General features: G+C 33.8%; 4 protein-coding genes across 4 annotated transcripts; 3 read left to right on the top strand and 1 right to left on the bottom strand.

Annotated features, from left to right (window-relative positions):
• Positions 1–241: 241 nt before the first annotated feature.
• LOC123661845 (protein obstructor-E-like) lies at positions 242–4,359 on the top strand. The gene is made up of 6 exons (XM_045596787.1): positions 242–260; positions 438–550; positions 637–757; positions 3,708–3,908; positions 3,993–4,062; positions 4,215–4,359. The coding sequence occupies exons 1-6, from the start codon at positions 242–244 to the stop codon at positions 4,357–4,359; spliced, it is 669 nt and encodes a 222-aa protein (XP_045452743.1).
• Positions 4,360–8,905: 4,546 nt separating this feature from the next.
• On the top strand, positions 8,906–11,774 carry LOC123661836 (mucin-2-like). The gene is made up of 6 exons (XM_045596778.1): positions 8,906–8,951; positions 9,052–10,847; positions 10,931–11,051; positions 11,152–11,343; positions 11,426–11,495; positions 11,603–11,774. The coding sequence occupies exons 1-6, from the start codon at positions 8,906–8,908 to the stop codon at positions 11,739–11,741; spliced, it is 2,364 nt and encodes a 787-aa protein (XP_045452734.1). The 3' UTR covers positions 11,742–11,774.
• Positions 11,775–12,575: 801 nt separating this feature from the next.
• LOC123665379 (zinc finger protein 708-like) lies at positions 12,576–14,915 on the top strand. Its single transcript, XM_045599694.1, has 2 exons — positions 12,576–12,728; positions 12,817–14,915. The coding sequence occupies exons 1-2, from the start codon at positions 12,576–12,578 to the stop codon at positions 14,392–14,394; spliced, it is 1,731 nt and encodes a 576-aa protein (XP_045455650.1). The 3' UTR covers positions 14,395–14,915.
• Positions 14,913–16,594, bottom strand: LOC123665397 (peptidyl-prolyl cis-trans isomerase-like 3). Its single transcript, XM_045599712.1, has 4 exons — positions 16,262–16,594; positions 16,083–16,181; positions 15,726–15,844; positions 14,913–15,064 (listed from the first exon to the last, which is right to left on the bottom strand). The coding sequence occupies exons 1-4, from the start codon at positions 16,400–16,402 to the stop codon at positions 14,938–14,940; spliced, it is 486 nt and encodes a 161-aa protein (XP_045455668.1). The 5' UTR covers positions 16,403–16,594; the 3' UTR covers positions 14,913–14,937.
• Positions 16,595–25,998: the final 9,404 nt, after the last annotated feature.

Raw genomic sequence — 25,998 nt, 5'->3', positions numbered from 1 at the left:
TAATAATAATCATAGTCATTGTTTACATACATTTTTTTACGTCGTTATTGAACGTACAGAATTTAATGCATTAAAACAATTTATATAATGAAGTCATTCCTCAAATCACCATAAATGTTTTTTTTTTAATTATAAATTAATTTCATACAATTAGCAAACAATTTCACCGTATAATATTAAAAAATGAGGTAATTATACTTAAATTACCTAAAATAATTAACTATAGGAATATAAAAACAAAATGCCTATAGCAGATGTGCGTCATTTCTAACTTTTTAGTTTTATAAGTAACAACGAAATCGAATATTTTACAATGTATTTTTTATTTTGCCTTAACGTCGTTCTAGCTGCAATTTGTAATTATTTTAATATTTATATTGAACTGTTATTTATTACTAATACTCTCATCAAATATTAATAAGGTTCTTACAATTCAGGTACTGGTAATGGTGATCCCATACCGTCCACCGCTCGGCCGAATAGCGTTTGCAAGCAGCGCTATGAATATATACCAGTAAGCGGAAGCTGCGACTCATATATTGAATGCAGGGTAACTAGCACACCTGAATTATTATTCATAAAAAATATGTCAAATACTTTAGGCACTTAGTTGTACCTTAATACATTTAATTTTAGGATTATCAGCGGACCGATATGTCCTGTCCTGATGGTCTAAATTTCAACGAAAAGGCGATGTTTCCAGACTATCCTTGCAGCTATCCAACAGATGTTCCTTGTAAAGCTGGCGCCGTGTCTCGTAAGTTTTGTATAAGACTATAATACTCCTACTTATATTTATGAGCTGTTAAGCAGCTGTGATAAAAATAAATTAATGAAAAAAAAGTGCGTGCGTACAAAGTACACATGTTAGAAGTGAAACTTCTTTGGCAAACTAATTTTTAAGTCTCGTTTATATACAAAGTACCTGGGTGACCGAGCCCAGCTCGGTATTTTTAGTAAATCGTGAAGGATTAGTAGTAGAAGAGAGAGTTTAAATAATTCGCTGCCGGTTTGGATGAAGTCTTTTTTAACCGACTTCAAAAAAGGAGGAGGTTACTCAATTCGGCTGAAGGAAACTCATTACATATATATCGCACCTTCGGTGCAACAAAGTCACAATTCAGGACACTTTTTTTGTTATGTCTTTTATTAGGACTTTTTGATAATTTAATATAAGATTTTTAAACTATAGCAAAGAAAGTAAACTATTAATTTATAAAGATTTCAAACCTACTATAAATAGTAATCCAGAAATGAGGAAGTAAAAGCGAAAAAAAAAAATTGAAAATCCTCTCCTGTAAAATTAAGAAATGAGCTGTTTTGACTTTGTTGCACCGAAGGTGCGATATATATATATATATATCACTACATAGTATAAAACAAAGTCGCTTTCTCTGTTCCTATGTCCCTATACATGCTTAAATCTTTAAACCTACGCAATGGATTTTGATGAGGTTTTTTAGTAGATACAGTGATTGAAGAGGAAGGTTTATATGTATAATAACATCCATTAAATAGTGGAGAAATACTGTTATTTTTGAGGTTTCTAATGTGATGTCGTAAATATTTACATTTTTTTCGCTTACATTGCAAACGCAGCCTGAACCCTACGAGATTTATCAAAATAATGTACTAAGTATTATACACATTGAAAAGTTCTACAGAAAACGCCGCTATAGTATATGTCTATCTCTTATGGATATCCCACAATAACATTTTTTTGTCATTTACTTTTTACGATAAATAATGGCTAATTTTCAAAGCGATTTTAACCAATACAGCGTTAATCCTTATCTAATTAAATACCTTAAATACATTGTTGATTTAATATAGCCCTTTACAGCATATGATTTAAATGAATATTTTTGAAGATATTATAGATTTAAAAATTGCGATACGTAGCGTTTGCGGCGGTTCCGGCCGGCTTTTACTCTAAAGTTAACGCGTGCGGGCCACGGGCAGTAATGAATAAATCAAAACTACTGGATCGATTTTAATCATTTTTCAGTGAATGACATAGGCTATAATTATATTTTATACCCGTGCGAAGCCGTAGCGGGTCGCTAGTATATATATATATTTTAATTTATTTTCGGGGATAACTTCGTCGTTTATGAAAAGATTTTGTTATTTTTTTTTTTTTAGTGGAAAGGAGATATCCCTGGTGTGGTAGCATGATAAGGAAACCAGGATCTGATGATGGGATCCTAGAGAAATCGAGGGAAACTCTCGAAAATCCGCATAACTTTACATTAACTACATAATACTTAACATACTACTGGGTGTACTTATTTTGATGATTTTTAACTTAATCGAATGCCGATGTTTATCATGTGGTCATATTTCATCGAGATCTGATTACAACTTTTGGGTAATCTTTGATAATGCGTATTTGTTGACTATTTTTTCGTGTACCTACATTGTATTACTTGTCGATGTAATTGAAGTCGATTTTTTTTTCGTTTGCCTGCAAACACAATTATTAATAATGAATTAACGCAAAATAAAAATAAAAAATAACGATAAATTAAAAATTGATACAAAATACACAATTACAACGCTTCAGTTTGTAATATCCCACTACTGGGCATAGGCCTCTTTCTCCATGTAGGCGAAGGATCAGAGCTTAATCCACCACGCTGCTCCAATGCGGGTTGGCGGATGTTAAGTGAGTAACGATCGCTATCAGGTGTACATGATAACAACCGGTACCGACGGCTTAACGTGCTTTCCGAGACACGGTGGGGAGACCCACAAGGACTGCACAAACACCCAGACCACGGCAAACACCTGTATGGCCAATACAAATGTTTATCACGTGCTGGGATCGAACCCGCAACCGCCAACGCACCAGGTACAATCCATGGCGTAACCGTTGCCCCAACGCGTGTCAAACACAATTACAAGACTGAGAGTAATTGCGTCTCAAAAACTGATAGGCGCTCCAACAAATCGTGTTTTTTTCTGAAAATCACATTTAAATACGAATTATATATTTATAAAATATGAAGAACATTTTTGTACCGACAATAATAAAAAATATAAATAAACATAAAAAATCAAAAATAAAAAATAATTAAAAAATAATAATGATAAAATATGAATAATATTTTTCGATTTTACCGACATAATAAATAAAAAAGTAGGAACAGCCTATTTAAATAAAAAATAACCAGTGCAATTAGAAAAAGAAAAAGAAAAAATAATTGACCAGGGACATGGGGATTTGAACCATGATCTTCTCGGTTGATCCCGACCGACCGATTTCCCACCGAGCTATTGCAACTAACTTGACAAATGTGAAATTTACTTTCGCATTCTAACGATATTTTTTTCACTCCCTAAAAACAGGGATAAAACGACATTTTCTGAAAATGAATCCTAGCTAGATAGATTTATCTCCCCCAAAACCCCCTATATACTAAATTTTATGAAAATCGTTGGAGCCGTTTCCGAGATCCAGATTCTATATATATATATATATATACAAGAATTGCTCGTTTAATAGTATAAGATACAAATCTAAAGTTTTAGATTTCCGTTCCAGCGCCATTGACAAAAACGTTGCCGTTTCATCCGTAAAAGTTTTACCCTCAGTTTTACTTCGAAATATTGTTTTAAGTTATCGTAAAAAATTTAAAAAAAAAATTATACTCCTAATTTGCTAATTTATTTTTTGTATTTTTGACTCATCATTTGTTTTCAAGGCTCTATCATTTCAACGAAAGGCTGCCCACGTCAATACGGCTTCTTCCCGTCACCCGTGGCACCAAAGGGTGACTGTGGACAATACCGTATGTGCATAGCTGGTAATTATTACGACATGCTGTGTCCACCAGGCTTAGCTTTCAACCCAGCGACCAGCACCTGTGACTGGCCAGATCAAGTGCCCAGTTGCAATGCAGCCGGTAAGATTTATTACATTAATTTTTCGACACCATTTCATTACTTCGTCAGAACAAATTTCTAACCAAATTCTTTTAATTTTCCAGTATTTTTGAGCTTTGCGTGTCCAGAAAGTACTGTTGATGCGAGTGGTAATCCAGTGATAACAAATCATAAGTAAGTAATACGAAATTATTGAAAATGAGTTTATATAAAGTTCATTATTTCGTACCTAACATTTTAAGATATCCTAAATTGGTAAATAAATTAATAAATAATAAACACAAAGATATTTCGCAATTATATTTAAAAAATTACTTTTTTTACAGATATGAAAATGACTGCTATGGATTTTTCACTTGCCAGCAAGGCAGGGCAAGGCTTCTTGCCTGCGACCCAGGCTTAGCGTTCGATGAGCGTGTGGGTCGCTGTGTTGACGAGAAAAATGTACCATGCGCGTCTATAAAAAAATAAATTAAAACATCATTATATACTATAAGTTCTCTTAAAATAAAATGTGTATATAAGAAGAATCAAACTGTCTTTTGCATGTGAATTGTGAATACCCATAATACACGGAACAACCTTCTATTTTAATGCGCTAAAAAGAACAAAATAAACTTTTCCTTTAATACTTTTACTATTGTATGTTGATAATACAATGTCATTATACAATTTATATGACAACTAGCTGATAATAAAAAAGGTTGTCGCGAAATTCAAGCACTCATATAAATAGGTACCTAGTTTAAAAATTATAAAATTTAAAGTTAATTAGATTAAGTTATTGAATTTACTTGTTCGTCTAATTAGGTAAATTTTACGTCAAGCTTTTATAATAAAAGAAATATAACTTTTTAATAATCACTGAACGGGTTTCTCAGCTATTCTCATCTCAGCAATTCCTTTCATTATACCCATTCCTTTGATGATGATACCCATAATGTAGGAAGGTATAAAAAACATAGTCCGCAATCTTAAGGATTCTGCCATATTGGATTTAGAGTAACGTTACTTTAATTTTCGCTTTACCCATAGCAAACTATTTAATTTGATACCCATATTGTAGCAGTGCATTAAAAATAACTACTGTGCCATCTTTAAAAGTCCGTCATATCAGATTTAGAGTTACTTTATTTTTCGAGTTAATCTCAGCAAGCACCATTGATACCCATATTGTAGAAGTGTATTAAAAATATCTACTCCGCCATCTTGGGTGTTCATGTTGGATTAAGAATGACGTCATACTGCTAACCATGCATCGTCATCCATATGAAACATATGTATTTCTTTCCGATTTGGTTGTCTGTCCTTGTGGGTCTCCCCACCGTGCCTCGGAGAGCACGTTAAGCTGGCGGTCCCGGTTGTTGTCATATACACCTGAACCCACAGTGGAGCAACATGGTGGAGTTAGCTCCAATCCTTCTCCTACAGGAATAATATGGCCTATGCTAAACAGCGAAATGTAATAGGTTCAATCATTATGGTCTGGATGATGCAAGGAACTTGTATTTATTTGCCATATTTTGCGTTTGTTTGTGTTTTTAGTATCATGTAAATAAATATATCCACTTGATAAAATACAGTAATTTTAAAATCACAAAGAGATACTTCAATTTTATTTATACTTATAGATAGTGCTCATAAATTATTTTTACATGTTTATTGAAATTTTATTAAAATTTTACACAAAATGCCATATTGTGCTAGGATATACTTGATATTACACGGTGCTACGGACTGTTTTTAGTTCTGCTAACGACTAACACTTTTCTAGCACACTGAATTAACATACCATGTGCTAAAGCTAAAAAACCAATTAACATAAATTAATAAAACGGCTCAGTACTGCTTTTTACAGAATGAAAAATTATTATTGGTAAAACAGAATATCACCTATTAAACACTCAAGCATCATGTACATAATAATCATCTATTGGCATAAGATTTTTTTTAAATCGTGTAAATCCATTTCTCTACAATCTACTGACAAATATATATAACAACACAACAAATGAATATACATACATACATATAGTATGTATATATATATATATGTTTAGTATTTTAAATCGATTTCATTAGGCGTAATAAAATTACGTTGTTGGCTGCGCACTACCGAAACATTTTTCCTGTAGTACTTCCAATACAACCTGTAGGTTGTCTGGGAGTGATCGCTATTAGCGATAAGGCCGCCATTTGTATTTTTGTATCTAATGGTTCTAAATTGTACCTATCTTTTTTGTGTGCAATAAAGTTTTTATATATAAATAAATAACAAATCACTACATATTATAAAATAAAGTCGCTTCCCGCTGTCTGTTGCTTAGATCTTTAAAACTACGCAACGGAACTTTACTTACTTTAGTAAATAGAGTGATTCCAGTGGAAGGTTTATATGTATAAAACATGCACAATATAATAAAGGAACACTAATCGTTTTAGAGGTTTCTAATGTGATGTCGTAAATAAACACATTGTTGCGCATGTATTATATTAATTTAATTTTATATTTATTTTATATTTTATATTTATTGCACCCGTGCGAAGCCGGGGCGGGTCGCTATTAACAAATAAATGTAAAAGGATATGTGTAAAGTACCATTATAATTTATCAGTGTAAAATATTTACATTAATTTTTGAATGTTCGCTCGCTCGCTTCAGCCTGTAATATCTCTTTCCTCATCTAGGAGAAGGATCAGAGCTTAATTCACCACGCTGCTCCTATGCGGGTTGGCGCATATATTCCCTACTATGAGTAACGATGGCTATCAGGTGTACATGATAAAACTGGGACCGATGACTTAAAATTCTCTCCGCGGTACGGTAGGGAGACCTACAAGAACTGCACAAACACCCAGACCACGGCAAACATCTGTATGACCAATACAAATGTTTGTCATGTGCAGGGATCGAACCCGCAACCGCCAGCGAAACAGCCACAAACTAGTGCTGTGACCGTTGCGCAAATACCTCGTCTTTTAAATTTTAAATGTTACTTGTTAAAAAATAATCATAAAATAATTAAAATTTAATTATATTAATGGATACTAATTTATTAACAATTAATAAACGTGACATAGGTTTGACATAGTTGTGCAAGTATTTTCAAAACATTACTGAACATTTCAACACAGCTTTTACCTTATAAAAGATTTTAATATCAAAAACTTTGGTACTATAAGTAGGACGCAATGATAGAAAAACAGGTAAATTTCTATATACCTACTGATTTATAAAGGTTTATTATAATATTAAAAAGTTGTGCTAAATTTATACAAATAGAATAAAAAATCAGTCTTCTTATGTTGATCTCATATCTATGTGTCAAGTTAGAATTCGGATATTGTTTATTTATTTTTTATTTAGAATTTAGCTGAAAGATCAAGAAATAATCGCTTACAAATGTAATGGCGTCACAATGAATATAGCATAGCATAAATATTTTATAACAAACATTTAAAGTCATTCATCTGTTGTTGTGTGTTGTGCTATACGTGTCTTTGGACTGGCTTATTTACATTTTCATTATATTAACTGTTGAGTGTGAATCCTTGGTTATTCAAAAAACATTTGTTAAATAGTGCTACCATTTATCTTCAAAAGTGTAGTTACGTAATTAATAACGGGTTTTAATTCATTAGTGATGAGGTTTAGATAAACATCACAATGATAACTTGTCAGTAACAAATAAAAATATTTGTCTTTTGTTAAAAAGACAAATGATTCTTTTTTTTAACAATTTCAAAGCAATTTGACACGAATTCCTTACTTAAATACGAGTTTTGATGCATTTTTACGGTTAAATATTTAAAAGGTTTTAGTAAGGGGATACAATAAAATAATATAAAACTATGCATAGATACCGATGTATTATTTAGTGCCTTGTTTTTGGTATGAGACCTTAAAAGATTGACTGTTATAAAGTAGAATGACAAACCAGCCGCTAAAAATCACTCAAATAGTGCCATCCCAACGATAGGTACCGAAAACTGTCTACCAAAAGAGTTTAGCTACAGTCAATTTCCGCGCGTCTATTCCAGTGTTTCGGTGAGCGAATATATCGTATTCTAAGGACTTTGTTGTAAGCGTGTTGCCGACCCTACTCCCATCCCTCTCCAGGGACTGTGACTACCTTACTCACCATAATATATTTTATAGTATTTGACTGTCGTACTACTCCCGTCGGGCTGTGTGAGGCTGTGTGTATACCGGTTGTATATTTAATACCTTTAAACGAGCAATTCTCATACATATAATCTGAATCTCGGAGAAGGTTGCAACGATTTACAAGAAAAAAAAACTGCTACAATATCATTCATCATAGAATACAAAGGTAAATTTCTCCACCATCTATGTACAGATCGATTGTTTTTTTTTCCTTTTTTTTCTATTTGCACTCGTGATTTTTTTTAATTTAAATAAGCAGTTCATATTTTTTTATTGTTATGTCTGTAAGATCGAAAAATATTCATATTTCACCGGCATGTACTAAATTCGTATTTAAACACACGATTTACAAAAAAACCGAGCTAAGCTCAGTCAATGTAACTTTTGCATTATCTACAGGCTTCATACATAGGTGGGTATTTTTATTATCTAAATACTACAGTAGGTACATTTATAAATAAAAATATTTTTTTTTAATTTTAAAATATATATAAAATAGTTTTCATTCGTTAAGCAGATGGGTGAGGTACGTCCCTAGTTTGAATTTCCTACTAATAATAAATGATAGATCGTTACTCCAAATTTTTTCCATTTGTAATTTTCTAACAAAAAAGTAAAAGGAATGTCATATTTCCATTATTAGGTAATTATTTATTACCTCTTAATAATTATAACATGAGGCAACACATCGATTTGAGTGACTTAATTAATTCACTAATTAAATGGTGATTTATAAAATTTAAGAACATTTAAAGGTAATAAGACCCAGTATATAAAATGAATTTATTTTTAATGTCATATCAGTGCTTGAAAGGTTTCACATCAGAGGACGCCTGTATTGTAATAATAATGATAATACCAAAGTTATTGCTTCTGTTACCACTACTATTGCTAGGTAAGTGATTATTATATTATATAAGTACACATTTTTTATTGCTCCTAAGTATATACGTGAGATCATAGAATACTTATTTTATTCCTTATCTTGTTAACAGCGGAAGCCCAAAACGATTCACAACGAGTATGGTCGAATAGATTACCACTTCGAAGGCCTGTAATTACTCCTGGATTTGGACCCGAATCGACTTTGTCTCCAACAACCAATAATCCTATAACCACGAAACAAATTCCAGAGTTTGTTACACAACAATATGTTCCTACCTCATCTAAAAATTATGAAGAAGTAACAACGAAGGGTGCAGAGATTGCTAGCGTTTCTTCATTTACAAGTGAAACACGAGCACCAAATAGAGGAAAAGTAGGATTCACAATCATATTTAGCAACAGTTATACAGAAAACCCCATTACTACTTCTTCAATATCACCACCACTATCATTAACACCGCAACGACCAATTCAGAGGCCATTTTGGTCTAGACCGATAAATAGGCCAGAAAATAGTCAACCAATAACTTCAAATATCACACCATTAGCTTCAACTGTTGAATCGTCACCATCAACTGCTGAAACGTCAACTTTAATTGTTGCGCCGTCAACTTCACCTGTTGCATCAACAATTATAGCTGCAGAACCGATAACTTCGACTGCAGCACCATCAATTTCAACTGTTACTCCGTCGAGTTTAAATATTGCAAATGTTGAAGGTGCGGCTAAGATACCTCCCGAGAACCAAGAACCAGGAGACAGAAGACCAGGATTTACTATTATATTTTCCGACAATTATACAAAAAAACCAATGACAATTAATACTTCTCCTGTATCGGTAGCTGTTCCTTCAATTTCAACTGTTACAGATAGTGAAATTACGGCCAAGATACCACCCGCAAGCCAAGATTCAGAAGACAGACGACCAGGATATACAATTATATTTTCTAACAATAATACAAAAAACCCAACGACAGTTAATTCTTCTCCTGCTGTACCTTTAACTTCAATTGTTGCGTCACCTTCGACTTCAACTTTTACCCCGTCTACTTTAACCGTTACAAATGTTGAAGCTGCGGCTAAGATTCCGGCAGCAAACCAAGAATCAAAGGACAGAAAACCAGGATATACAGTTATATTCACAGACTCCTCTACCAAAAAACCTACGACAATTGTTTCTCCTTCTGTATTTACAGTAACAAGACAACCTATACAGAATCCAGTTCAAACTAATCCAACAACTTTCACACCAACTTCAATAGTGAATCAAAATACTGGTTCGTATATACCAACGCAAACTACCAATCTTCCATCAAAAAAACCAACTGAATCTTATTCTATTATTATTATCAATAATAATGGTTCAGATCCTAATATCAGTTCACAAAAAATTGCTAATCCACCTAAGGAATCAAGTGACACCACTGGTCCATCACAAAATATAACAATAACGGAAGTTAAGCCCGTGACAAACCAAATTGTAATGCCTACGATTCCTACTGCTTATACGTCTACCACTTCCAGACCTATTCCTGTTAGGCCTTTTCCTTCTAGACCTATTCCTTTTAGACCCACTTCTTCTATCCCAACCACTTCCACACCACTCATAGTTGTAGTACCATCAAAAGCACCTGCTCCAGTTACTAATACACCTGTGACAACATCTCCCTGGCGAACTACAACAACTTCCATTACAACATTAACGACAACATGGAAACCACCAACGACATGGACAACTTCAACTTCTTCGAATCCACAAAAACCGTGGAATTCACCTACCCAATCTGGTGGTCAACAAAGGCCACTCCAACCGAATGTGATAAATCAGTTACAAGATTATATTTGCAGAGACGTAAATGGCTATTATTTATTGGAAAACAAATGTGACGAGTACATTTTATGCAAGGTAATAATGTAAATTTTCTTTTCCTACCTACTGATTGTACGTTAATATTGAATAATTTTTAAACATACATAATTTTATTGCAGAACAATACCGCATACAAAAACATGTGTCCTGATGGTCTTCATTTTAATCCTGTAGCCCGCTATCCCGCTTACCCCTGCGCTTACCCTACAGAAGTTAAATGTCAAATCCCGTCTATAAAACGTATGTATGCATTTCCACATAAGAGACTGTGTTATCACAATACAGTACAACATACTTTTGACAAGCAAGCAATTATATGATTATACTCGTAATTTTACAGAGCCAGCACAGCCAACTAGCGAATGTCCGCATCGTTTCGGTCACTTCCCAGTGCCTAATGGGGACTGCGGTCACTTTATGATGTGTCAAGAAGGTGTAGCAACAATAATGGCTTGTCCACCTGGACTCGCCTTTAACACAAAAATAAGCGCATGCGATTGGTCTGTAAATGTACCAGGATGCAATCCTAGTGGTAAGTATAACAGTCAATATTAATTGATGCTTTAAGCATTGCACAATCATATTTGAAATAAATTATTATTATTTCTTACTAGCGTTCAAAGGTTTTACCTGCCCAGCGGTGAAAACGGATACATATGAAAATTCTGCGATCATCAACTACAGGTAAGTGAATGTTTAAAGATAACATTAAAATTAGTTGATATTTATTACAATAATGGTCTCTAAATTTTCAATGCATATAATAATTATGTGTACAATTTATTTAACAGATACAAAAATAGCTGCAAGAATTATATTGCATGCCATGAAGGACATCCCCGTCTCCTCAGTTGTGACGCAGGATTGTCCTTCGATGAAGCAGCAGCGAAATGTGTGGAATCGAGTCTAGTCAAGAATTGCACGAGCTAGATATATAAATAGAAATGTCCAATAGGAAAATATTTACATTAGTTTTTAAATATAAAGACATACACTTACTATTAAAATTTTAAAATAATATTATGTTTTATTGTTTTTAAAATTATTATTGTTATCACTTTTATCGTCACATGGTTTTAAAAATTATGTATGATATATTTTGTATCGAGTATTATCTTATTTTTCATATGTACAATTTAGAGCGAAAGACTCGAATCCAGCTCTCAATAAATTAAAAAAAAATATATATATATATGACAAGTTGAAAAAATATATTGTCTGATTGGTCAAAATATTATGTTGATGCTTTCGACGAATCGCTATACGTCTTTAAATAATTTGCTACGTAGTTTACAATTTATCAACCAATAAGGACAAAATAAACCTATATTAGTCCCGTAAAAATCGTAAAAAAGAAAACATTACTTTTTCTGCGAAAGTAGCGCGGTTTTTTTAATACATACATTCAAATTTGAAATCTGGTATATTTCAAAGTAGCAATTTTAACTCAAACTTGAAAATTCTTAATTTAGCTAAAAATGAAAAAAAACTACCTTAACTACCTTCTAGAAACATAATAATAATGCAGACAGACAGGTAGAAACGACGATGTTCCCCTAGCGCAGCCCTGCCGAACATCGTCCCAGTTGTATCGGATCGAACGATTGCGTAGTTGCTACCAGAGACCGTAGCCTCCGAGGCTTTTGTTCATAAATCAAACAAAATGTTCCAATAACATTTTAAAAGTAAACAATAGAATAACTACGGTTTTAATACTGTCAATAAAGTCGGAGACGTTTAATTTCATGTCATATTCTGGGCAAAATGGATGATTCCTTTATTATCACAAATTTTCATGCGCTCTGTCGCCTGTGTTTAAGTAAAAGTGGACTTACGACATCAATTTTCGGAACAGCTCCTGACGATGATGCGAACATGACACTAACCTCGAAAATCGCAGAATGTTTCGAACTACGGGTCAGTATCTATGTTAAACTGAATTATTATAGATATTATTATATCTAGAGTAGACACACATTAATCGATTTTTTACATTTCGTTTCAGATGGATCCTAACGACGGTCTTCCCGCTCGAATCTGTTATAAATGTTTGTTTAAGTTAGACAAGTGTTCTAAATTCCGATCGCAATGCATTCAAAGTGAAGCTAGATTGAGACAGATTACTAATCGTGTTAACGAGTTAGATAATTCAAACTCATCGGAATTAAGTAATTTTAACTATAATAATACTCATGAAAACCAAAAACCTAAAACAGAAGATTTTATTGTTGAAGACAGTGTTGTGATGGTGGTGGATCCAAGCCTTGATTATGATTCATCCGAGGAATCTGAAAACGTAGATCAACCTGAGGTTGATACTGGAGAAAGAGACCTGAACACACCCGAGGGAGAAACAACCACTGAATCATTTTACAAGAATGTTTTTATGTGTCAGTACTGTGATCAAGCTTTCGTTTCACAAGATAAGTGTAAAGAACATGAAAAAAGTTTTCATGACCCAAATCTTCCATATAAATGCGTAGAGTGCAGTCTTGTGTTTGCTGAGCGTAACCAGTATGTGGCTCACACAAAACAAGTTCACGGTAGTGACAAACCATACCACTGCCCTGAATGTGATAAATGTTTTGGCAGAAGATCTGATTTGAGAAAACATTCCATTGTTCATACTGGCATAAGACCTTTTCAGTGTCAATACTGTTTAAAAAGTTTCTCTCGAAATACTAATTTAAGTAAACATTTAAGAATTCATGCAGGTCATAAGCCCCATGTTTGTCCTCTATGTCCTCGTAGCTTTGTAGCAAAAGGTGATCTACAAAGACATGTTCTAGTTCATTCTGGGATGAAGCCTTATGCATGTCGTAAATGCCCACTGACATTTGGACGGCGAGATAAACTTCTTAAACATGAAGTTAGGCATGGGCCAGTTAGCCCAGAGCATAAAGACTTCGATACTGAACAGGAATCTCATGATATGGTAGTTAATGTGAATCCATTTAGTAACCTTATGACTTCTCCCACACTGAATTCTGATAACACAACTCCTAACGATTATGACCTGCCCAGGGTACCAGATCATATAGCCGGTGAGGGTAGTTTCATAAATCACATACAAAAGAACCCATCAACCTCAGGTAAACAGTCTTCAACAGCAAAACCAAAAGGGCCAATGTCAAATAAAAATAAGCCAAAAAATATTAAATGTCATCAATGTCCAAAGAAATTTTCTAATTTAGATGCCTATAAGACACATGTTTCAATAGCCCACATTGGTTCAAGAGTTTTCCAGTGTAAAATTTGCTTTAAAAAGTTCCCACGAAAAAGAGAACTCGATCGTCATGTGGTAATTCACTCTGGTATGAAGCCTTTTAGCTGTAGTCAATGTGATAAAAAATTTAACAGAAAAGATAAGCTTAACAAACATGAAGAGACTCATGAATGCCTGGTTGTGAATATGCCTTGTATAGAATGTGGTGCAATTTTTGAGAGGAAACCTGACTTGGTGGCTCATATCAAATCTCATTTTACAGATAATTTTGATGACAAAATCCCAGAAACTGAAATAAAAAAGGAAAATGAACCCAATTTTCCTTTAGATGATAATTTTTATGACTTAGAAACCTGAGAATTAACACCGATACACTGCCATAAGAATTAAAATCACATTTAATCTATTTTCAGAATAAGATCAAATATAACTTCTTGTTACACTTTTATCTGTATTTTAAAAGCTACATTGTTAAATAGTTATATTTCATAAAAATCTCTCAAAATTATGTACTTATAAAATTATTAGATAATATAGGATGTGTAGTGATAAAACAAGGTTTTTGCTTGTGGAATAAGTAATTCTTATTACTTTCTGTAAATATAGTTTGGTTGTTACAAATTTTAGGTATTAGAAACTCTTAATATTTATTTATTTACCACAAAATCTAAACAATATATGCACAATTTATAAAGAATAAAATTTCAAACAGACTGTTACATTATTGTCAGATTAAACATAACTAAATGTTTAGTAATGATTGTTAATTTTTTTTTTTTAATATCTTATAATAGCTAAATATCAGGAATACTGTTTATGAGCAATAATTATGTCCTGTGATGTCAAATTTTTAAATCAATAAAGAAAACCAAAAATAATTTATATAACTCTTTATTGAAATTAACCTGCTAATGGATTAGCATGAATTGTTACAGAAGTAATTCTTGCCTCGGTTAGGGGTCTGAATGTTTTAGGATTGACTACCATCTTTTCTAAATCATCAAGTGATTCAAAGCCATCTATGACCCTGGAAATAAAAAAAAGTTACTTTTATCAAAATGTTACTCGAAATTGAATAAATACATGCCACACACTCGATGATCCCTAGTAGGAAGGGAATTCTATTTTGGGTCCAGAAATGCAACAAGCACAATTGTAAATGCCCACAGCATGATAAACATTGTTTAGTATTTACAAACATATATTACTAGCTCTGCCACGTGGTTTCACTTCGCGTAATTTGCGATCCCGTGGGAATGTCAGGATAAAGAGTAACCTATGTGTTAATGACCGCTCTGGTGTAATGGTGCGTATGCGTGTCGGCGGTGCCTAAACACTGACAGTCGAGAGTTCGATTCCCACTCGTAGTGGATATTTGTGTGTAGTTGTTTCGGGTCTGGTTGATAGTCCTTGTGGGTCTTCCCACTATGTCTCGGAGAGCATGTTAAGCTGTCAGTCTCAGTTTTCATCATGTACACCTGATACCTACTATAATATTATAAACACGAAAGTTTGTGAGGATGAATATATTATGTGTTTCGTAACTACTGGACTGATATTAATGAAACTTGGTATGATAGCTTGAGATCTAGACTAACTTGTAATATACAAGTTTAGTTAATGATTAAGGGATACATGTGGCTTTAAATATATTAATGAAAAAATATAAAACTAAATACTTTACATACCTTCCAAATAATGTATATTTGAGATCTAAATGCGGTTGCTCTGCATAGGTGAAGAAAAATTGACTACCATTTGTGTTTGGACCATTATTTGCCATGCTCACCATTCCTCTTGCATTATGCTGAAAATGGCATTCATAACATTAATTCTAATGTAAAAAAATATAATACAACAAGAATTATTGTTTTAAAATAATTTATGAAATTAGAATAATCAAGTTAGAAGTGGTTATATGAAATTTATAAAGTAAAAAAATATATGTCTTAAATATTATTTATTAACTTATAGCAAAACTAATTTTAAATAATTTATAGTTAGTTATAATAAATACAGTCAATCTTATTTTCATTAGTACATACCTTAAGTTCCTCCCTAAATTCATCATCAAATTTTTTGCCCCAAATAGATGTGCCACCTTTTCCTGTTCCAGTTGGATCACCTGTTTGTACTATAAAACCCTGAAAAAATAAAGTTATTGAGTTTTCATTTTTTTATACATACATATTAAATATTTATCAATAATTTAAATTTTCTTTACCTTTATATTTCTATGAAATAAACAACCATTGTAATAATCACTCGCGCAAAGGGCTAAAAAATTTTCACAAGTCTTCGGACACTGTTCGCAAAACAGCTCAATTTTTATGTCACCAACATCTGTATGTAAAGTTACAGACATTTTAATAATTTATAATTAAACAGCACTTATTGAAAATATGTAAACCTGTTACGACATGCGGTTTGCGGACACAAAAACGGACTAAAATTATTAATTATACAGAAATTGCAATGTTTACACAGTTTACATGTTTGACATTGACAATTTAAAAATATTTTTATTGACATAATTAAGTAGAATGGTCATCTATGCTCCATGTAGAATGGTGTAGAAGGGAGGAGCATAATCTTTATATATCAGAAAGTGGCCGTCGAAATGCATTAAATTAGGGTGGCGCCACATTAGCATCAGGATAAGTCTAAAAATGGAGATGGTGGATGTAATCAGTAGCTTTTAATTCAATCCCAAAGAAATTTTCTAATCTCGCTGGTATCTGTGAAATTATATAAATAAAAAATGAATATACTTTCGTTGATTAAAAAAAATTATAAAAATGAGTCAAATGAGCAATTGTTTTTAAAGTAAATACTTCAAAAAAAATATCCACATATTTCCAACCACGATGGTTGGATGGAAATATGTGAATCGACGGTATCCTTCTTGAAATTGTTTATGATGTTATTATGTTTACCTAGGCCACACCATTCAACTAGGCCGAAACGACTTCGAGAAGGAAGCTTAAGGAAGAATTCGATTAGGCTGGGCGGCATTTGGGTCGAGTCTTCTCTTCGAAGATTCCGCAGTGCTCGGGGTTTATCTCAAAGATAGGATCAAAAATGAAACTATCCGCTAAAGAACGAAAGTATCCGACATAGCCCACAGAATTAGCAAGTTGAAGTGGCAGTGGGTTGGTCACCTGTGTCGCAGGGCCGATGGCCTCTGAAGCAGACGTGTCCTGAAGTAGAGATCATCATTACAGCCTATACAGTCCACTGCTGGACATAGGCCTCCACAAGTTTACGCCAAAAATAACGTGAACTCATGTGTTTTGCCCATAGTCACCACGCTGGGCAGGCGGGTTGGTGACCGCAGTACTGGCTTTGTCGCACTGAAGACGCTGCTGCCCGTCTTCGGCCTGTGTATTTCAAAGCCAGCAGTTGGATGGTTATCCCGCCATCGGTCGGCTTCTTAAGTTCCAAGGTGGTTGTGGAACCTTGTTATCCCTTAGTCGCCTCTTACGACACCCACGGGAAGAGAGGGGGTGGCTAAATTCTTTAGTGCCGTAGCCACACAGCACTAAGTACACATAGCACAAGCACAGAAGTAGAGATCGCGTATTGGTAAAAGCAGTGTTTGAGGCCTTCTGGCCCGCTGGACCGACGATCTACGTAAGATTACCGGTGGTGGCTGTATGAGGATTGCGGAAAACTTGGATATTTGTCACTATCGGTCGGGAGCGGCGCGGGAGGTCTATGTCCAGCTGTGGACTGCGATAGGCTGAAGTGATTTTTTTCCAGTTAAACATTAAAATACTAAATCATATTGAATTTCTTAGCTTGAAGCTTAGCTTATGTTTGTATTTTTTTTTTAATATTCGGCCATTTTTTATACTATCTTTTTTTTAGTTTCATTATTAGTATTTTAATAGTTAATATTTATTTTGATTGGAATATTTACATGGTTTCTGCGACAAAGTTCCATTAAAAAATTGGAAAATACAAATATAGATGGCGCTGTTACAGCACTAGATAGAAAACTAGGATTTTAGTAAATCGAATTTTAAATATCTTTGAAGTTTAGCTTTTATGTAGATCGATTACGATCATGATCTAGCCTGTAACATCCTACTGCTATTAATTCAGTTAATTTGTACTCTAAAGCCCGCTAGTGGGACAGTTTTGGAGTAGTTCTGATTTCTTTCATTTTATACTTATTTTGGGGTGCTGAAAACAAATCTGAGATTTGCGGACAAAATTTTGTGACGCTACATTGAAAAAAGTCGCATAAAAAGCAAAACTACCTGCTTTTTTCGATTTTTGCCTAAAACTCGAAAACTATTAAACTTTAGTAAATGGTTTGCTTACAGAAATTTAAGTACTTAAAATTCTCTACAAATATTACTATTTATTTTTTTCTTTCAGACCAACCGTTCGGTCTCAAATTCGAGTTGAAAATTGGCAATTTTCAGCGGTCTCTGTAAGACCCACTTTTTGCATTCCGAAACTTTAATTTTTATTATTATAGAATACTGTTATTTGGTAAAGTTCTTATAATTTATTGCACAAGTAATTTAAAAAAAAGATTATTAAAATTCAGTATCAAAACAAGATATGACTCTAATAAAATAAAACTTAAAATATCGTTACTTATGATCATATATTAATGACTAGCGACCCGCTCCGGCTTCGCACGGGTATAAAATATAATTATAGCCTATGTCATTCACTAAAAAAATGATTAAAATCAATCCAGTAGTTTTGATTTATTCCTTACTGCCCGTGGCCCGCACGCGTTACCTTAGAGTAAAAGCCGGCCGGAACCGCCGCAAACGCTACGTACCGCGATTTTTAAATCTGTAATATCTTCGAAAATATTCATTTAAATCATATGCTGTAAAGGGCCATATAGATCTATATTAAATAAAAAATATATTTAAGGTATTTAATTGGATAAGGATTAATGCTGTATTGGTTAAAATCGCTTCGAAAATTAGCCATTATTTGTCGTAAAAAGTAAATGAAAAAAAAAGGTTTTGTGGGATATCCATAAGAGATAGGTATATACCATCGCGGAGTTTTCTGTAGACCTTTTCAATTTTTATAATACTTAGTACATTATTTTGATAAATCTCGTAGGGTTCAGCCTGCGTTTGCAATTTAAGCGAAAAAAAATAATAATTATTTACGACATAACATTAGAAAACTCAAAAATAACAGTATTTCTCCACTATTTAATGGATGTTACTATACATAAAAACCTTCCTCTTGAATCAATCTATCTATTAAAAAGAACCGCATCAAAATCCGTTGCGTAGTTTTAAAGATTTAAGCGTACATACATGTGCAGGGACAGAGAAAGCGACTTTGTTTTATACTATGTAGTGATATTACAAATTATAGTAACCGAACTTTGAAAATTTTATTTAATAATGGTTTTGGTTCAATAGGTAAAATAAAGTAAAATTTTATCTCAAATACAATGATTTAATAATCACAGTTGATATAATAATTGAGTCGTCTAGTATCAAAATCCGCCAGATCCGGAAAGGTCAATTTTACAATAAATGACTTTTCGTTTCTGTCACAGTTACAAGTGGCATATCATTTTATACATTTAAAGTAAATTTACTTTATTCGAATCTCCGACTCATCTAAGCAAAATTATTTTTAACTTTTAAATTATACAACTAAATGTAAGTAAAAAAAATGGATGTAGCGGATATTGATATTGAGATAAGGATCTGACGGAGTTTGTTACTCAACTCAATGGATGTAGCGGGTTTTGACATTCACTTTCTTAATATACAGGAAGTATTAAAAGTGGCAGGCTGAAGACGGGCAGCAGCGTCTTCAGTGCGACGGAGCTAGCCCTGCGGTCACCAACCCGCCTGCCCAGCGTGGTGACTATGGGCAAAACCCCTAATGAGTTCGTGCCACTTTTTCGCGCGAATTTGGGGAGGCCTATGTCCAGCAGTGGACTGCGATAGGCTGAAATGATGGTGACGGTGATGATGATGATGATGATGATGAGCATTATAGATTCAAAAAGTGAAACTAATGAGTGATGTTAGGAAATAGTCATTGAGAAGTCATAAATAAAACTATTAACGTATTAATGAAAATTAAGAAATTGTATTATTGTAATTAATTATAACATAAAATTTTCACTTTCTTCTAGTGCGACACACTGAATGTACTCATGTTCTGCAAAATTGTTATTATTTTCTTCTATGTCTTTATAATATTTCAAAGGGTCGACAATCCTTTAGTCTTCACCGAAGTGCTTCTTTAAAAGGTTTGCAACATCAAGTATTTTCTTAATGTTTACTTTATTGACTCTTGGCAAAATTACGGGTGCCAAGTCAGAGATTTTCTTTCTTCGTTTCGTTACATATTTAGGTTGCCCAATTTCACTCCGATAGTTTTCTTCACCTTGTACGCTAACGTTCTGCCGACCCCTGCGCAGTATAAAAAATGTAAATATTTTAATGAGTCAGCAACTACGGACGAAACGCAAAACCACGTAACCTAACCATCGTTTTTCAATTTGAATGTCATAGACTCTTTTGTTATGATAGACCAAATCCAATAAAATTAATTACACGTATAATTTGACTCAAAAACGGTTACTAATTTAACAGCCTGTACAGCCTAATAAGAACAATTTCAATGAAATTTTTACTCACATTTCTCGACGTTTTCTTTCTCTTTTCCAGTTTTCTCTCTTCACACCTCGCTTCCTTGCCTCATTTGGCGGAACTTTGTCTATTTTTTTTAGGAAATCAGCCATTATTTCTTATTAAATTCACCATAAAACGCAGCACGAAACCCACAAAACAATGTATGGGCGTTCATACTGAGACCGAGGACGCCATGACAGTTATCCGTCAAAATCCTGTGTTCTAATTGGCCTATTTGGATCTGGCGGCGAATGAACCTCAATTGTCAAAGATCTGGCGGGATTTGATACTAAATACAAGTTTTTAACCTCAATTTACTATAGATGTGTCAGGAATTGATACGAATTTATTTTATGGAAGCATAGATTTTAAGAAAAAGAAACCACTGAGCATAATAACTTTTTTTTTAATAAAAATGTGTTAGAGTATTAAAAATATGGATCAATTATCAAAACATTTATTTTAAGGTTTAGCAACACTATCATTTTAATATCAGTAAAATCGTTTAATTGCCAGGCCTTTGATAGCTCGTTTGTCATGGCAACACAGTTGACACTTAAGAGGGGAATGGACGTTGACGGGGAATTATTTTATTTTAGCTTTGGCGGTGGTAGATAAAAAGCAGAGAGAATATATACTGACTACGGATCAGACGTAAAAGGCGGTCTCGATACTACTTAGTGGCGTTAAGTACTGATGTCTTAATTAATAAACTTTATAATAGTGCATATTGAGTTTTTCTAACAGTCAGAAGTGACAAAGTTAATCTACGTGCCCGATGCTGCGGTCTCCTCGATCTTGGATGTTAAGGTCAGATCTTAAAGTGTTATTTGACTTTCATGTGGCTACGTTAACATTTGCCGCCTCAAAATCGATATCGAACCAAAGCGAGGAAAATTCTACTAGCGAGCTACTGCGAAGTCCTTCAAAATTTAAATTGCTCCTGATTATCTCATTCGCATATCTCATATGCAGAAGGTACGCGAGCGGTAAACAACAAACTGCACACATGTTTTTGGAAGTTTAGTGAAAGTGATCTATATAATACCTGAACTATAATAATCAGGTCAGCGTTGGTGTTCTTTTTTTAATTTACAAGTGAAAACTATTTAAGCTGTTATTTGTTGTTATTATTTTTTATTTTTTCTTTTGAAGTACCTACACGTAGACTACGCGATGTGTTTCGAAATATAAATGTACAATTATCGTTGATCTTTGTTTTTAAACTGTTATTATTAATCTTATATGACTTTTTTTATTATTAATTTAAACTACATAGCTATTGGTGTGTTTATATATCTTAATTGAGGTTCCATGTACCTACTTATTGCCGCTGTTTCCGGATTTACTGCCGGTGTCTATTAATGCTGTGTTTAATATTGTGATAGTATATATTTAGTTTTGTTATATATATAAAATTTTGTATTTGTTGTTCCTAAGTATATCTTGAATCATTTACTCATTGCATCACTAGTGGAGATAATGGGAAAATCTAAGCGAAAACGGCGGGAATCGAGCGTAGATAGTACTTCTACAAATTCTAGTTTTAGTGATAGTGACGATTATGAACGTAGGTCACGACGTAGAAAGAAACGTAATCGAGGTCGTAAGCATAGCCATAAAAGACATGGTAAAAAAAACAAGCGCATTCTAAGCGTCGCAGACATAAATCTCTCAGTAGGAATGTTAACCGGGGGTCGACTAAAACTCCCCCGTTGACATCGCCGATTCGATTAAATAGGTTAAATATACCCATTGCAGTTAATGATCAAACTGATCTTTGTTTGTCGAACAATAACAGCGCAACAAATAATGTTACTAGATTAAATAACCCTAACAGTAATTCTGCGCCAGTAACTTCAAATTTTTGGGCTCAAAACAATTTTCCGGTGGCGTTCAGTGTTGTTCCAGAATTTGACCCTAGTGAAAATAGTCAAACAATAGAAAATTGGATAAACAAGGTTAACGAATGTGCGCAGATTTATTCTTGGAATGACCGCCAAATATGTCATTATGCTCTTCCTAAATTAAGTGGTTTAGCCAAAAAGTGGTATCAGGGTTTATCCTCAGTCCTATATGATTGGGATGAGTGGACACAAAAATTAAAATTAGCATTTCCCTCAAACGAAAACTACGGTGATTTATTAACAACAATGTTAAAACTTAGGTGTAGGTTTGGCCAACCTCTAGAACATTATTACTATGACAAAATTGCGCTTATAAATAAATGTGAGATAACTGGTAAAAAGGCAGTCGGTTGCCTTATACATGGTATCGATGACAAGTTTGTACGAAGAAGCAAGAACAGTAATAATACTGGCGAAGCTAATAAAAACAATAGTTCGACGGAACGAACTAAGAGTGTCATGCGTATTACCAATAGTGAGTCCGATAATGCAAAATTTTACAAAGACGTCAAAGTGGGTGATATAACATTGCGAGGATACGTTGACCTAGGTAGTAAGTGTACTCTTATACGAGAATCTGACGCAAAACTCTTGCATGATACTTGGGCTACTGATAACTTACCAATTTTGCAGGGTTTTGGCAATTCTTCTGTAAAACCAATTGGTAAAGTAGTAGTCACTTTACAAATAGGCGCCGTTAAGGCTGAAACGGAAATTCTAGTCGTAGAAAATCATTATTTAAAAACATCAATTCTGGTTGGGCAGTCATTTACGGAAAAACCTAATGTAATACTTTTGAAAACAAATGATGATTTAGTTTTTATACAAACCCCAGATGTGACCAATAGTGATTTAAAAATTAAAGTGTATGCAGAAAGTGATTACGTTATTGAACCAAAAACTACTATGCCCATTGATGTCACTACAAATAGTAAATACTCGGAAGGGCTATTTGTTCAATATAATCTTCGAACTTTACCTAACAACGAATATATTGTTCTACCAGGTATATTTCAGTTCAAAGCAGGTAAAGGGTATCTAATGCTAGCCAACTTGTCACTTAATGATTTAAAAATTACTAAAGGAGCTTTGTTAGCTCGGGGACAGCAATACCACGAAATAAATAAAGAATATGTAGGTATAACTACAGAAACCAAACAGTATGAACCTTTACCTTTAGCGGATGTAAAAATAAGTACAATAGTGACCGAGGATCAGAAACAAAAATTGTTTAAATTAATCGAAAAATACAGAGATTTGCAATGAATTTAGGAGAATTAGGTAAAACAAACCTAACTGAAATGGAAATCAACCTAACTGACAATAGACCTGTAGTATATAATCCATATAGAGTTTCCCAGAGTGAACGTGAATACCTAAATAAGATTATAGAAGATTTACTCTCCAATGGTATCATACGTGAAAGTACTTCTGATTATTCAAGTCCAGTTATTTTAGTCAGTAAGAAAAATGGCGATAAACGCCTATGTGTCGATTATAGAGCCTTAAATAGAAAGACACTTAAAGATAAATATCCTTTGCCTCGCATTGAGGATCAATTAGATAGGTTAGGGGGTAATCAATTCTTTACAAGCCTTGATCTAACATCAGGGTATTACCAGGTGCCCATGTGTGAAAACAGTAAACGGTATACTGCATTTGCAACACCGGATGGTTTGTTTGAGTTTGAGAGAATGCCATTCGGGCTTGCTAATGCACCTAGCGTTTTCCAGCGTATCATTAACTCTATGCTGAAAGGTAAACAAAACCTAGCATTAGCATATATGGATGATCTTTTAGTGACATCACAAACAATAGAAGAAGGCTTAGACAAGTTGGAAAGAGTTTTTCAATTGTTAAGATCAGCTCAACTTAAGTTAAATATAAAAAAGTGCGATTTCTTTCAGACTCGAATAAACTATTTGGGGTATGAGATCAGTGCCGACGGTATACGCCCTGGGGTAGCTAAAATTCAGGCGGTAATTGATTTTCCCATACCTAAAAACGTTCACGAGGTTCGACAGTTTGTTGGGCTCACTAGCTATTTCCGACGCTTTATTCACAATTTTTCAGTGATAGCAAAACCTCTGACGAATCTTACAAAAAGGAATGCTGTGTGGTGTTTTGATGAGCCACAGAGAAAGGCTTTCAATGAATTAAAATCTAAATTAACCACCAGACCCGTTTTAGCATTATATGATCCCCAGGCCGAATTAGAAATTCATACAGATGCTAGTAAAATCGGTATAGGCGCCATATTAATGCAACGTATAAATTTAGAGACTTTCCACCCTATAGCATATTACAGTTGTCAGACCACATCAGACGAAAGCAAACTACACTCGTATGAGTTAGAGACTCTGGCAGTAGTTTGTGCTTTAATTCGATTCAGAGTCTATGTTTTAGGAAAAACGTTTAAAGTTGTTACGGACTGTGCCGCTATACGTAGCACAATGACTAAAAAGGATTTGATTCCTAGAGTAGCTCCCTGGTACTTAACTATGCAAGAATACGATTTCACAGTAGAGCATAGAGATGGGGCTAAAATGAGTCACGTTGATGCCTTATCGCGCAATCCCAGTACGTCTGAATCGAAGGTCGTGGTAGACGTTGTCGATGTTTTAGCAATAGATGATGACGCGTGGCTGAGTACAGTGCAGGAACAGGACTCAGAGATACAAAGAATAATTAGCATCCTAAATGATCCAGACACTAAAGATATAGTCGATATTCATAAGAACTACACAATAAAAAATGATCGTTTATATAGAGTAGTAATTGATAAAAATAATGAAGTCAATTTAAAGTGGGTAGTTCCGAAATCGGTAAGATGGCAGGTAGTTCGTATGAATCACGACGATGTTGGTCATTTCGGTTTTGAAAAAACTTACTGTAGAGTTAATCAAATTTATTGGTTTAAGAAAATGCGACGATTTATTAAAAAGTATTGCAATTCTTGCTTAAGCTGCGCACATAACAAACTACCGGCCGGTGCTAAAGAAGGGGAGCTCCATCCTATACCTAAAATTAGCAAACCATTTGATACGCTCCACACTGACCATTGCGGTCCATTTCCTATAAGTAAAAAGAAAAATTGTCACATTTTAGTAATCATTGATGCCTTTACGAAATTTATATACATAAAACCAGTTAAAAATACTAAGAGTAGCACCACTATTCAAGTATTTACAGAATATTTCTCGCTGTTTGGAGTACTACGCCGTATAATATCAGATCGTGGTACAAGTTTCACTAGCAAAGAGTTTTCAAACTTTATTAATGGTAGAGGTATCAAGCATATTTTGAATGCTGTTGCCTCTCCCAGGGCAAATGGCCAGGTTGAAAGGTACAACCGGACTATAGTCGATGCCATAACTGCTGCTAATCACGGTAAACCTGAAAATGAATGG

This window comes from Melitaea cinxia, chromosome 2 (assembly GCF_905220565.1).
Source record: "Melitaea cinxia chromosome 2, ilMelCinx1.1, whole genome shotgun sequence".
Taxonomy (NCBI): domain Eukaryota; kingdom Metazoa; phylum Arthropoda; class Insecta; order Lepidoptera; family Nymphalidae; genus Melitaea; species Melitaea cinxia.
Note: the sequence above shows the minus strand (reverse complement) of the source record. Positions and strands in the feature narration are given on the sequence as shown.

Excerpts from the sequence above, each read along its gene's own strand:
- LOC123661845 (XM_045596787.1), top strand. Across the intron at positions 758-3,707 it reads TAAAGCTGGCGCCGTGTCTC|GCTCTATCATTTCAACGAAA; the intron begins GTAAGTTTTGTA and ends TTTGTTTTCAAG. Across the intron at positions 4,063-4,214 it reads CCAGTGATAACAAATCATAA|ATATGAAAATGACTGCTATG; the intron begins GTAAGTAATACG and ends CTTTTTTTACAG.
- LOC123661836 (XM_045596778.1), top strand. The coding sequence starts at position 8,906 with ATGATAATACCAAAGTTATTGCTTCTGTTACCACTACTATTGCTAG. Across the intron at positions 8,952-9,051 it reads GTTACCACTACTATTGCTAG|CGGAAGCCCAAAACGATTCA; the intron begins GTAAGTGATTAT and ends TCTTGTTAACAG. Across the intron at positions 11,052-11,151 it reads TCAAATCCCGTCTATAAAAC|AGCCAGCACAGCCAACTAGC; the intron begins GTATGTATGCAT and ends GTAATTTTACAG.
- LOC123665379 (XM_045599694.1), top strand. The coding sequence starts at position 12,576 with ATGGATGATTCCTTTATTATCACAAATTTTCATGCGCTCTGTCGCCTG. Across the intron at positions 12,729-12,816 it reads CAGAATGTTTCGAACTACGG|ATGGATCCTAACGACGGTCT; the intron begins GTCAGTATCTAT and ends ATTTCGTTTCAG.
- LOC123665397 (XM_045599712.1), bottom strand. The coding sequence starts at position 16,402 with ATGTCTGTAACTTTACATACAGATGTTGGTGACATAAAAATTGAGCTG. Across the intron at positions 15,845-16,082 it reads AATTTAGGGAGGAACTTAAG|CATAATGCAAGAGGAATGGT; the intron begins GTATGTACTAAT and ends TGCCATTTTCAG. Across the intron at positions 15,065-15,725 it reads AAATATACATTATTTGGAAG|GGTCATAGATGGCTTTGAAT; the intron begins GTATGTAAAGTA and ends TTTTATTTCCAG.